Below are 14,170 nucleotides of genomic sequence, written 5' to 3' on the forward strand. Positions count from 1 at the left end.
ACAGAGTCTGAGGCTTGCACTGCTCTGGGCTGAAACATAGTTTTGCTGGCGTTTTTTCTTAAAAATTTAACGATGGTTTTAGGAAAGAGCGGGTGGTCGGGAGGGTGTCCGTAGGAGTCAAAAAATTCACCGGTATTTTCTTCTGTTAAGTAGATAGCCAACCAGTGTTCTCCAGGGAGATTGTGGGGGTGAGTGTTGATGACTAGACAAACAGGTCTTTGTATCAGCTTCTCTCTAGGGAGCATGTCACACGGGAAGACTCCATAGAACGGCTTTCGAGTATAAAGATTTGAAGAAAGGATGCGGGTTAATTGCACGCTGTCCATGTTACATATAATCATACAAGACGTTTCTCCTGTGATTTATCTCTATCACATTGTCAAAAACACCATATACGATCATGTTCACGGTAGTGGGCAGAGGTTTGGCGAACCGGAATTCAGCCCTCAGGTTGCCGGTTTTGATCAATGAATAATGATCTCCGCCTTCTTGGTCTGGGGTAAGGTCAAATGCAAAAAGCGTGTAACCTCTTGCATATTCGTCACGGTTGATTAAAAGAGATCGGTCTTTCATATGCTTGCCTGCTGTCTGCACCAAACTCATGTATTCCCTGACACAGTTTCCATCTTCAAAGTTGGGTTGAAATGGCTTTGTGGGGTTCTGCTCTCCATCCAAATACAGCGCAGCAAAATTGATGTCGTAATGCTTAAAGTTAAAGGGGTTCTTGTTGTAAGTTCCACTGAAGGCGTCGTTGTCCACCAAGCCTATAATCACCTGCTTGGGTAATTGACCCAAAAAGAGATTCTCCTGGTTGGTGACACGGCTGCCTCTCGGGATACTAAACACTTTCATGCTTACACGGTCCACAGGGTATTTGGCGTTGCATGTCAGCAGAGCTTCTGCATGCCCTAGCCGTACTCCCGGTGACACTCTCACCTTCTTCACAAAAAGGGACGCTGATAAAATTTGCAGTTTGTAACTGCTGTCTGCATCGTCGGTCATTAAGCAGAAAGGATCTTTGTTGCGTGTGAGTTTGATTTTTACATCCACCCCATTTAGAAGCAGTTTCTCCTGAAAAAATAGGTCTGTGTGGAGATGTCCCAGCAGATCTAGTTTTCTGCTTCCACGTGTCAGGTTTGCTCGTTCAATAAAGCCGTGATTATTCCCCTCCAGATCTGCCGATTCATGCTCTCCAGCGGTATCTTTATAGAACAACCCTGTAGAGAATTGGGTGGCTAGAGTGTCTTCACTGTAGTTCAGCACAGATTCTATGAAAGCACGGTAAGGGTAACAGTTATTGCTCTGGCTGATCAGCCTATCGCCCAAAACCACATCCAGCTGACTAAAAATGGAGGCTATAGGATAGTTCACCAATCCAACTTCGGCAGTTGCAGGAATGTTTGTATTATCATCCTTAGTAATCTTACAGGTTAGATATAAGAGCGTATTATTGAGATCCATATAATCTTCACCATTTCCTGCAATGAAAAAATCTAGCGGCGCAGATTCTGTCAGAGCCGTCAAGGGGGGCACCTCAATATACAAACTTTTCTCGATACTTGTCTGTGTAGGTCCAATAGTAAACAGGTCTAATTCAGATTTTGTGCATTCTTCAGATCCGCTGTGGATAAAAGCCATGGTTTTAGTTTAAAATATATCTCTCTTAGACCGTGCGCGAGGCCGACTCCTCCTCTTCCTTACAGCTCTCCGCTTCTGAGTTTCCTTTCTGCTTACACGTTTTCTTTTAAGGGCTCGGGGAGGACCTGTTAACCTCACCCGTGATGCTTTTCTTTTTTGACGATGCCTTCTTTGAAGATACATCAGGCCTGAGCCTTCTTGTGGAGTTGTGGGTTTCATTTTATTCATAACTGCCTGAGTAACTTCACCGACCACATCTGTAGCAATATTCTGCATGGCTGTTTTAACGTGGGGTTTCATTATGTTCAGACCTCTTTTCAAAAGTGGACCTGCTTTTCTGAAAAGGCTTCTGAAAATCCCACCAAGCCCAGATCCGTACATTACAGGGGTTCCATGGTACCCTGGAAGACCGTTACCGGCTTGGACCCTGTAATAATCTCTATAAAGGGCAGGGTCGCCATATGTTTTCACAAATACCATCTTTAAAGCTTCAGTATTCTCCTGGGGCGGAAATGTAGTTTCACAAGCACCTTACCCGAGCGAAATGGCACTTTTTTGTTCTGGTCTGACTTTATCTCGATGGTGATGGTGTCAATGTGATGCTTACTTACAGGGATGTAGTGAGGCTTATCATAAACAATATTGACACATTCGTCGCTCTGTCCACGTACAGGGATGCAGCGCAACAGCGGGACATAGAAGTCTCCCACGATCTGATGCTCCACTATATCGGTGTACACATATAAGGTGTTGAAACCAGCCGTGATGTCTGCTTTGAAGGGGGGAGTTTTGGTATGACGGTTGGGTACTAATCCTAACATGTTAGCTAGTCTCCCTCCAGCCTGGATTGTGTATGGCCCATTTGTTTTTAGCCTAACCTTTCCGGTCACACGGTCATAGTGAAGAAGCGCTTCAGGGGGGTCAGGACCTCTTGATATCAGGTTATTCATAACTTCAAGAAGTACAGGGAGCTCAGAATAATACCCCCGTTGCAGAATGAAGGACCATTTCTTGGTCTCATTGGCAATTTCAAAAGGTGTATTAGTATTGAGATTATTCCAAGTGTGCGGGTACTGTATCTCAGCGAGCCCTACTTCCCACTCCCCGGGAAGTTCCAGGGCTCTTGCTAAAGAGATAGTAAAGCACGAAATTGTGTTCTGTGGAAATACGGATGCGCTGCTATTACTAGGGAGCAAGATATAAAACCCACTCTCTCCCATTTTTCCCCACCTCTACACAGGTTCACCAACTTCAGAAGCAAGCACCCAACTGTCGAATTTGCTAGGCCAGCCTAACCATTTCACTAGGTATTGTTTTCTCCTACCCCGGCCTTTAGCGTCTAGTATTTTTTCAATCCTGTAGGCTTGATCCTCTTTGACATTCACCTTTTGTAACTCTTCAGGGTAAAAGCTTCCAACGACAGGCTCCTCAAGATAATCTTTCAGCAGGTACACAGGTCTCTTTGCAGTTAGGATGACCTGGTCAATAATAAATACTTCTGTGGTGAAATTCTGTTCATATCCTTTGGCAAATATGCCCTTGCTTTTAGAAACCCTCACATGGTCTCCTTTTCTAAGGAGCGGATGCTCCTTTTCTGTTTTGATAGGGGCCCCATATACTGTTTTCCACACAGCAAGAGCATTAGAATCATTGACGTCTGCAGGCCTTGCTTTGATTGTTCGATGAAAACTCTGGTTATAACTTTTTAGAAACAGGGGAAGCATGTCAATATAGCTAAAGGTATTTTTTGCTGTGAAATACCTCCACATTTTTGTTTTTAATGTTCTATTAAATCGTTCCACAACCCCTGCTTTGACTTCATTATTAGTGACAAAATGATGAATCCCATGATGTTTCAATAGGCTATTCACAGATTTGTTTAGAAATTCACGGCCACGATCCGTTTGTAATTTGACAGGCTTTCTGCCGCTTTGGCTAAAAATAGCGTTAAAAGCAGCGGCCACTTCTTTACCGGTTTTGTCCTTTAAAGCTAAAGCCCAGGCAAATTTAGACAGGATATCTATTACTGTTAAAATGTACTTGTAACCTCTGTTATACTTAGAAAACTGTTGCATATCAACCAGATCAGCCTGCCATTGAGAATCCACATTAGATACAATCGTCTTGTTTCTTTTAAAATGCATTTTTGCAGGTCTGTGTAGCGTATAGGCATCTTGGCCAGAAAGCCATTGGGACACCTCCTCTCTTTTAAGATTTTTGCTCTGTATTTTGGCTTCGTGAAGTAGGGCGTTCACACCCCCAAAGCTACCAGTTCTCCCTGGAGAATAATATATATCACCCAGAATTTTTTCATGCCCTCCCATTTTCAACTCTAAGGTAAGTATGAACACACTCATGTAATACAAACAACATTTTATTGGTGGAAAGATTAGAAACATATCTACATCTCAGGGATGGGGGAACGATTTAGGGGCTGCAGACTCTTTCCAACTTGGTTCTCAGCACCGTCTGCCTGTAGGTCTTCATCCTAAGTGAATAAAGAGAAATAAGAAGCAATTTATTCTTTTGGAAAACAACACACTCCTCTCCCAAATGATAACCGAACTACTAACATTTATTAGTATTAGTAGTAGTATTTAGATGTTATCAACTTACCATTAAACTGTAGTAGCCAGAATCCACGCTTTCATCCATAGTTTCTTCCACACGGGAAGGCTGTGGTGGGTTGCGATCTCCCGCTTCCATGGCCTCTTCCATCTGAGCGGCGGGTTTTGAAAGTACTGCGCCATCCGGTTCGTCAGGGCTCTGTGGAGTGTCGGGAACTTCCTTCTTCTGGAGAACGGATTTTAAATTGCAACCGCAATCACACTCGAGTTCTGAGGAATCGTAAATGAAATCCATAATGTTGGGTGTCTTTTCGGGCTCTTTGGATTCCTTTCTAGGCCAAATATTCAACGCTCCGGGAGGGTCACTAAAGCCCGCAGACCCGTGGTAGTTTGGCCAGGATGGTATTCTGGTGGGTTTGATTCTCCGGCTTGTAGAAGGTCTAGCCAAACGCTGTGGGGTGCTCGGCGTCTCCATGTTGCCGGCGCAGAACGTGTCTGGGCATGCATAGAATGGCCGCTTCTCGATACGGGCTAGAGCTCTCTTCAGCCAGCCTACTGGTTGGCTAGCGCGGCCCACGTGGCTCTCCTGAGATCAAACCATTGGTCAGGGGGTCACGTGATCTCAAGGGCGGGGGTGAATGGGAACCCCTGGGTCAGGGGAGGGATCAAGGGCGGGGCCAAAGGGTCATAAATCATTCTTGGGGCATGGTCAGGGGCGGGGGCTAAAGGGTCATAAATCATTTTTGGCGGGAGTATTCATGGGCGGGGCCAAATGAGCATCAATCATTCAAGGGGGGCGTGGTCAGGGGCGGGGGCTAAAGGGTCATAAATCATTCAAGGGGGCGTGGTCAGGGGCGGGGCCAAAGGGTCATAAATCATTCAAGGGGGGTGTGGTCAGGGGCGGGGCCAAAGGGTCATAAATCATTCAAGGGGGGCGGGGCTTAAGGGTCATCAATCATTTTTTGACAGGAGCTACCCCTATATACTACTAATGACGCTTGAGCATTCATGAATGTTGATATCCATGGTGGGTCCTGGAACCAAACCTCAATGGATACGAAGGGACCACTGAACAACATAATGAGACATCCACATACAGACTGAGCATGGGTGGGTTCGGCATGTTACTTTTAGGTATGCTCTAACATGAAATACTAGGAAGAAGAAGCAACATAATTTTGTAGCCTGTGGTGTAAAAATGAGGTGTGAATTGGGATTACATCTTTATTATGCCAGCAGCATTCCACACACTCCCTCTCCCCCACCCTGTGGAGTCATAAACTGCATTACACAGCCTGATTAGCCAAAGCCAGACACACCCATCCCACAAAGTGGTCTTCTCCCAGCCCTGATTTAATTCACTTCTGTGCTCTGTTGCAACTGAATAGCAAAGACTCTCCTCTTCAATATTAAGACATTTTCTCTCTGTCAGGCTGGCATTCCTTAACGGCTAAGCAGCTCTTGGAACAGAAGGCAGACTTGTGCAGGGTTTGGACCTGGCCCTGTTGTACCGCAGTGACTCACGAGTTGGAGGCAGAACACTTTGGGAGGAGAGCAGAAAGCAACACACAGGATTCTGTGCTCATCAACTAAGCCACAAAGAACTCAAAGGTGCTCACACTACAAGAGAAACACCACTATGCCAGTCAAATGTAACTTTCCTCTTTACAGCATACTGTTTGCCTCAGAAAATATCCAACCCCATCACACAACTTTGCTGCATTCTCTTCTAACTAAGGGTGCTGCAAGTATTTAGCCAATTAAATGGCTAGAGAAATTTATTGAAAGGCACCTCAACTACTCAGGCAATAAATATTTAGATGTTGTCTAAAATATATTAATTATTATAATGTATGTATAGTACTTATAAAATCTCAGATAGCGAGGGGGGGCATTGGAAGAGGCATTTTCACTTCTCATGAAGAAGGAATGCATTTATTGTGTTTTCTGGAATACATACTGGGAAGGAAGAGGGCTTTTCTTTTCAAGACACCTGTTCTTCATACAGAAATTCATGCTGATTTAATGGATCAATAATGGTAATAACCCAGCCACCAATACCCATGGTATATGTCTCCTAAACAATTTCTTCTGTTGCTGTATGGACTATACAGTCGGCCTTCTGTATTCACAGATTCTTTACCCATAGATTCAAGAATTTTTGTCATGAAAATATTCCAACAAAATGTAAAGAGCATGGCCACATAGCCTGAAAAAACCCACAAAAAACTATGGATGCCGGCCATGAAAGCTTACGACTTCACATAAAGAAACCTTGATTTTGCCATTTCATATAAGAGACGCTATATTACTATCCATTATATTTAATGGGACTTGAACATCCATGGATTTTGGTATCCATGGGAGGTCCTGGAACCAAACCCCAGTGGATACTAAGGGCCCACTGTATCATGAAACCAGTGATCCTTCAGGTAACTTACATAATGATAATAACAGTTGGTACACATGTATGTGTAACTGTTTCAAGCATACATCTATCTTTTTCTAAAAAAGTAAGTAAGGTCACATCCATATTAGCACTCCTTGTTATACTTCTTTAGCCTCCCTAAGCACACAGATGTGCTTGTGCGCGCATACACAAAAAACTGAAAAGGGGGCATTTTTGCAGATGCTTACGCATCAGTGCATTAACAATATGGGTGTGTACAATTCACGGGTGCTTACCACCTCATCACTGACTATTGAGAAGAGAAAACACCTTCCCCTTCATGGTGAACAAGATACACATGAATCACCCATATGGTTGAACTAACAACACTTATACTAGAACCACAGGAGACAATGCTGGGGGAAGCAGGGCCCACTAACAGAGGAGGGGTATGGTGTATTTAGACAAAGGTGGACAAAGTTGAGGCTCACAGGATATCACTTGCTTTTAATAGCCACCAACTGGAGCCTGATACAAATACATACATAAATAGAATGAAAGTCTTCTGAGCCTAGGAATTGAACAGCAGAAGTGAACTCATCTCACAGTCCTTCCATACAATAATCTACTCATTCTCCAAACCACCTCCAGGTTTCTTTATTTCAGAAATACAATTTAGAGGTTTTAGGGAGGAGAGTCATATTATTCAACATTAGGAATCAGAAATCCTTCCTACTCTACGCAATTTACCACAGGATCTACCACTAGATCCAAATCTACCTTCTGGTGGGTAGGAATGTTGAGTGTTTTCATTTCTCTCAATTTTTCTTTATCCACCAACAACCATAGTTAAAACTGAACTTGCCGCCTCATTTACATACCGACAGAATTTTGAATTTAAACTGACATTCTCACACAAATGACTTACATAGGTCTGTCCCTGGGCTTTCCACTTCATCAAATGCATCTGAGGAGGTACTCTCAAGTCTACGAAAACTCATACAGTACTACCAACTTATTTATTTCACTTAGTCTCAAAGGTATTGCAAGATCTTTTTCCATACTGATTTTCCTGACTAACACAGATATATCTTTGAATTCTTTGCCCCATTGTTATGCTACCATTGTTCCTGTGTTATTCTTTGCTGTTTGCAAAATACACAAAGAACAGAACAAGAATGATGTTTAATAACCGGTAGGTACATCAACTTGCCATTTCAAGACAAAAGAAAAGGCCATTGTCTTTCCAGCAGGTGCATCAGCTTGCAGTTTCAAGGTCAGAATGACATGTTTATTCATGATCAGATTTATTCATGAGAAGGCATCCCAACTGGCCGCTTGAAACAGCAAATCCTGCTTACATGTACTGTATGCCCCTTGCCATGATTGAGTAAACACTGCAGGAAATACTGAAAGGAAATTCTGATGATATTGTGATTTCTTGGACCACATATAAATGTTCCAAACTCAGATGTTAAGTACTTTGGGTACTGTATTGGCAGGAAAGATGGGATATTAATATATATTATGATTAGATTGTCAGTTGTTTTATATCATATTGCATCAGTTGGCTGTTTGTTGTTGTTTTACATTGCAAAGTACCATGCACACTAATTGTACTATACAGTGTGCCCGTGCCATACATGGGTGCACTATACACGACTTTCAGCTTATGCTGAAGCCGCACAGCAAATAAATGAATAGTACGCATGCCACGAACCCCATTATATTCAATGGGCTCAAGCATACAAGCTTTTTGCCTTACGTGTGTGTGTGGGGGGGGGGGGGGGGTCTGGAATGGATCCCCATGTAAGGTAAGGGCTCACTGTATAAGTAAATGATGATGATGATATAAATGGAATAAATAAATAAATACATATGACAGTAGGTATCCATCAAGAGGTGCACACTAATTTTAGCTATTTCTAGAATATTCCTGGATAAGAAACTGCTCATGTAGATGACCTTGAAGTGCTGGCCCAGCAACAATCCTGTTTGATCTTCTCTTTGAATTTTCTTCTTCACAGTTTGAGAAGTGAATTCAGAAGCTTTCTCTCACAGCAATGCAGCAAACAAAAGTGGACCCAGAGCCTGGGGAAAGAATTGACTCCAAATCCCCAAATGCCCCAGTCTGCATGTGGCCAGGAGATTCTGAGAGTTATAGTTTTAAAAAAATCAACTTTCCATGTTCTGGGGCCCTTTCACATTGCACAATTATAGCACTGTGATTCCACATGGCTACCTCTTATGGAATCCTGGGGCTTGCAGTTTAGGGAAGAATTTAGAATTCTCTACTAGAGAATTCCCAAACTACAAAGCCCAGGATTCAATAGGATGAAGCCATGAGAGTCAAAGTTGAGTCACAGTGCTACAGTTGTGAATTATGAAATGGCTACTGGGATGAACACATTCCTGGCAGCTTATTAAACTGTACAGACACCCAATAGTTTCTAATTGAAGCATGCAATATTTCTCTCATAAGGGAATAGGATTGTAACTTGCCTTATTAATGCTGAAGTGGCCTTCAAACCTACATCCATCCCCATTATTCAAGGGAATTTTCATTGAGTTGTCAATGTGGCCAACTTCATGTCTTCCCATTTCATCTTGAATATCCAAACCAATCACTACAAGGTCAGATTGGGAAAAACAGGGGAAAGAGAATATATGTGTCAAAAAGCAACCTACTAGAAAGAACAATCATGAAAAAAAGAAAACCTCAAGAAGTATTTGTGTGGTGTATTTTTCTCCTCACCATACAAAAATGAAGCAATTTAATTAAAACTACAGTTCCACTGGTCAGACAATTCATCATCAGCAAGTTTTTCCTCCTCATCTTCAAAGTATAAAATCGGTTACATGGTATCTGCCAGCTGACGGGTGCCCTCCTAATCTGGATTCATATAATTCTAAATAATACGAACATGTAAATTCAGTCCCTGCTGTACAGTTGCGGCGATTTTATTAAAGAAAGAAACTAAAAGAGACCATGTTTTAAGAACCTAAGAATGCATATATTTTGTCAATGAGAATGGACATGATGCCTTTAAACCCAGCATGTACTCTGAGACTTTCTCAAAAGAGTTAAATCTTCAGAGATCTTTAGTTGTCCATCTGCAAAATACTGTTGACAGACAGACAGACAGACACAGATTTTTTGAGGATGGTCTCAGACTCCACACTGACCAAAACATGTTGGGTATTTTTTATTGCATCTTGAGACCTAGTGTCATTTCTTTTCTTCTGTTGGTGGACGCTTGCCACTATTCTTCCTACCTTAGCAATTTTATTTACATGATTTATACCTCTGCATTGTCAGTGGAAATATCCCCAGAGCAATTTAAAAATTATGGCCACTTTAGAAATAATTTAAACAATAGAGTAACCAATCAAGAACAAAAACGGGGAGTAAAACATCAGAAACAGGATAAAACATAGGAGCACAACAGGGGCAGATTAGTCTAGTGCTGCTGATGACTACAAAGGCCTTGAAAAATTTAAAAGGTCTTTGTCTGACACCACAAAATGACACCAGAGTAGGCGCCAGGCAGTTCCACAAATGCTTTTATTTTATGTTATGAACCATGCCACTTTAGTACAGTGCCTAGCACACCATTGTCTAAGTAAGTGTTTAGCACTATTAGAAAGAAGCCATTCATAAACGTAGCAAGAATGCACTCTAAGCAAGGCATCTTCCTTTTTTCCTAGAAAAGAATAGGAATTACTCATAGCAATCTGAATGTGAAACATGAAGCCAACAGAGTGGTTGGTTACTCAACCACAATTGTAACACCAGCCCCCAAGAAGGAGTACTCACATTCACAGTGCAGGTTTGGCAAGCTGATGTTCAGATTTACTTCTATTTTGCCACCACTGTCTTTGTCTGGATCGTCAACGTAGAGCTCGTTAACACTGCAGGGGAGAGGAAGAGAGGAGGCTTCCTTTTAGAAGGAACAAAACCATCATTTGACAGGGAGAGAGAGAGAGACAGGGAAAGGAAATTGCTATAGAAGGAGAATAAAAACAACTTTTCTCTAACCCTGCTCTCAAATGCTTCCAAAAAACAAAACAAAACAAAAAACCCAACCCAACAACCCACAATGTTCTTCAAAAAGGACATGCTAACCAACTCCTCTCCAGAAGAGATGCATAATGTAGAACTACAGATCTAACAGAAGTTTCAAAGCTGTCTTGGTCTCATTTGAGCTGTGAGGAAAAGAGGCATGAATATGATTATACTGAACATAAACTGAAATCATTAGAGCCCTCCTACTAGCCCAAGGAAAACTGAATACTTTAAAATGAAATAATAAGTAAAAATGGAATCTCTTTCTGTGCTGAAAATAGAAGTAAGTCAGTGTCAAGCTTAGGATATCAGCTTCAGGTTTAAAAAAAGCCAATATGATACATGTATAGTGGTTTGAGTGCTGGACTAGAGCTCCAGGAGAACAGGATTCAGATCCCCGCTTGGCCATGGAAATCCACTGGCTGACCCTGGGCAAGTCACACTCTCTCAGCCTCATAGGAAGGCAGTGGTAACCTGCTCTGAATAAATTTTGCTCAGAAAATCTTTTAATAAGATTGCCATAGATTAGAGTTGACATCAATGCACAAAACAACAAAAAATATCCGTTAACAACTGAACCAAACGTCGAACTGGCACATTTTTCCTGGCTCAGTCTTAAAAATTACACCCAGTTTTTACGCTTCACTATGCGGCAAGACAACCTGCTCTGAGCAGCCTCCTCAGTGTCAGTTCTGGTATCATTTTGGGGAATTTATTATAGGATTCCAGTCAGTCATTTTTGCACAAGGAAAAGGGAATATCCTATAAATGGCCTTAACAAATTGAATGCTCATGGGACAGACAATCCTAATCATTTCCTAACAAAATCTTGTGTACTTGTCATTTTTAAAAAATACCAAGTATACAAGGAACATTACCATTCGGATGGGAATATCATCTGAATGGCAGGGTGGGGAGAGCAGAGAGACTCTATAGCTTGACCCTATCAGCCTCTGCATGACCAAAATGACCAAAATGAACCACAGGCAAACAAAACTAACCTATGGACAGTTAGGTGGGGCTCAGGGTCACCCATCCACCACTTCATATCCTCAAGCGTGTTACACAAACAGAACTAATGTGCATTCTTGATGTTCCAAGCATTGGAAGCCATGTAAATATCTCCTTTTAGCCAAGAGGTAGGCTTTAGGCATGTTCGGCCACAAGTAAAAATCTATAAGTAAAAATCTATTTTTGATTTTGAAATGCAAACATCCATAGGTAACTGAAATAATGATATGAACAATAACTCCCTAACAACACTTTTAAATATACTGTACATAATACGTTAAACACAAGGACCTACAATTAGAATATTAAGAATAATAGAAAGGATAAAATCTACCACAGTATTTCTAAACCGTATAAAAAAGAATAAAAGGAGAGCCACTATACACATCACAGCAGAATTGGGGACTAAGATTAAGTACACAGAAACTGATGAATAGGAATCAATTAGCTTACGAGTAAACCTAAGTGACAGTGCTCAGTTCCCATCACACCTATATTCCAGTAATTCTTGCACCATTTCACTTCTGCTGATTGCTCTTTCCCTTTCATTCTCTCAGTACAGTTAACTTTTTCTTCTGATAACTTAGACCTTTTCGTCTCTGTTCCTAACACACTGCTTCCTGACTATACTTTCTGTTTATAACAGGGGCTTCAAGAATGAATATTCATGCCAACTTAATTATAACTAAGGGGAATGAATTCTCTTAAAATGAATCCTCTTTCTTCAGACAACCCCATATGGAGAGAAGCTGGAACTATTTGATTACCAGGGAAATAGCAAACAACCAGTCAAATCAATCAAAATTTAATTTGTGAAGTTTGATTTTTGGGGAAACTTTTCATTTTTACATTAGTTTCCATTGACCATCAATATGAAAAACGTTGACTGGAACTAATGTATGAAACATCAGTCTCCAAACCAAGGATTTTCAGTGTGAAAAAAACAAAACAGGAAGAAACTCAGACTTCTCTGGAAAATTTTCATACCTAATGAGAAGGTCCACCTAACATTTCCAGAAGCATTATCTCTCATATGTTTGTGTATTTGCTTTGTCTATCAACCTATGGTGACCCCATGAATGTCATAGGGTCTTCTTAGACAAGGAATACTCAGTAGTGGTTTTGCCAGTTCCTTCCTCTGAAATATACTGTAGCCTACAGTGCCTGGGATTCACTGGCCGTCTTCCAACCGAGTACTGACTAGCCCTGCTCAGCTGCTAAGATCAGATGGGATCTCATGCCTTTACAGTACAGTATTTAGGCCCTGAATGACAAAATTCCTTATTTCTAAAGTATTAAAAATAGCATCTGATAACTATATAACTGAGGCAGATTTACCATGTTGGGAGCTTTCTGATAAAGAGCTTTCAGCTAATGGACAACCCATCATTCTTCTTATTCCAGAGGAGGGACAGAGATTCAGATGGAGCAATAGAGGTTGCTACAAATTATATCAGCAATATCATGAGTACCATGGTTGTGGGTTCAGGCAGAACCCGTTTCAAAGCAACACACCACCCTTACTCCTCTTGCCTACTTGAACTTCACCACCACCACTCATTTTAAAAGTCCCTAAGACCTATTGGTAAGCATTACTCAACACATTTTACAAATGATTAATAAGCATGACACAAAGGGCAGGAACATGTCTACTCATGGATGATCTGGTATGATATTCACTCACTGCAGCTTTTGTTTCCTTATAGGCAGAAGTAAGCCTTCTGTATAGTTTATAACTGGCTGATTATGTAGTCTTTAGGATTAAGTAATATGGTCCTCCCAGCTCCCAGGAGTGACCTCACTGAGGAGAAGCATTAATCCTCATTACCTATGTACTATTTGCATTCAAGTAGTGCTTCCTGCTGGATGCCAGTTTGCCAGACAGCCTGTTTCATAACAAAACCTTATTGCCCTCCTTCCCATCTCTCCCTGCATCTATGAGATCACAACCGCGCCCATCCTGTCAGTTATACTTTGTTAAATGCACACACCCTTATCAAAGCTCAATCTCAAATGGTCAAGCATTTGCAGGGCTTACACATCCTCATAGCTCAGTAGTTCCCAACCTGGAGATCGGGACCCCTTTGGGGGTCGAATGACAATTTCACAGGGGTCGCCAGGGATGCCCCTCAGAGCACCACTTTCCAAACAAAGGGCCTCAAAGCTAAGCTCTTTAGAGCAGCAGCCAGCTCCAGGCCCCTCAGGTGCTTCGGAACTGCCCTCAGTGTCCCCTTTCCTTCCTCTCTCAGGAACATAAAGCTCTGCAAAAGGGAAGAGAGACAGCACAAGTGTGTTACACAACATGAGTAACTGTATTAAAGGGTTGCAGCATTTGAAAGGTTGGGAACCACTGTACAGAAGGTGAACTAACACCAGGAGGGGAAACTTGGCATTGATTAACCTTGGAATGCTATTTTGAGATTAGGTCCAACTCCCCTCTGGTGTACAAGCCTCTTTTAAAAGTCCGTTCAGATAACAATTCAACTCCATTGTTATTTG

The 14,170-nt window shown here is 41.7% G+C and overlaps 1 protein-coding gene across 3 annotated transcripts in view; it reads right to left on the reverse strand.

Annotated features, from left to right (window-relative positions):
• The window catches only part of ERGIC1 (endoplasmic reticulum-golgi intermediate compartment 1), a 133,278-nt gene that overhangs the window by 37,525 nt on the left and 81,583 nt on the right, over positions 1 to 14,170 (reverse strand). For all 3 annotated transcript variants that reach the window (XM_089496678.1, XM_089496676.1, XM_089496677.1), the window contains exons 4-5: positions 10,412 to 10,506; positions 9,097 to 9,221 (exon numbers count right to left, since the gene is read on the reverse strand). In XM_089496678.1, the coding sequence (XP_089352804.1) occupies positions 9,097 to 9,221; positions 10,412 to 10,506 (220 nt within the window). The remainder of the gene's footprint in view (positions 1 to 9,096; positions 9,222 to 10,411; positions 10,507 to 14,170) is intronic.

This window comes from Sceloporus occidentalis, unplaced genomic scaffold (genome assembly GCF_023333645.1).
Source record: "Sceloporus occidentalis isolate IW3139 unplaced genomic scaffold, rSceOcc1.0.p SCAF_92, whole genome shotgun sequence".
In the NCBI taxonomy this organism is placed as follows: domain Eukaryota; kingdom Metazoa; phylum Chordata; class Lepidosauria; order Squamata; family Phrynosomatidae; genus Sceloporus; species Sceloporus occidentalis.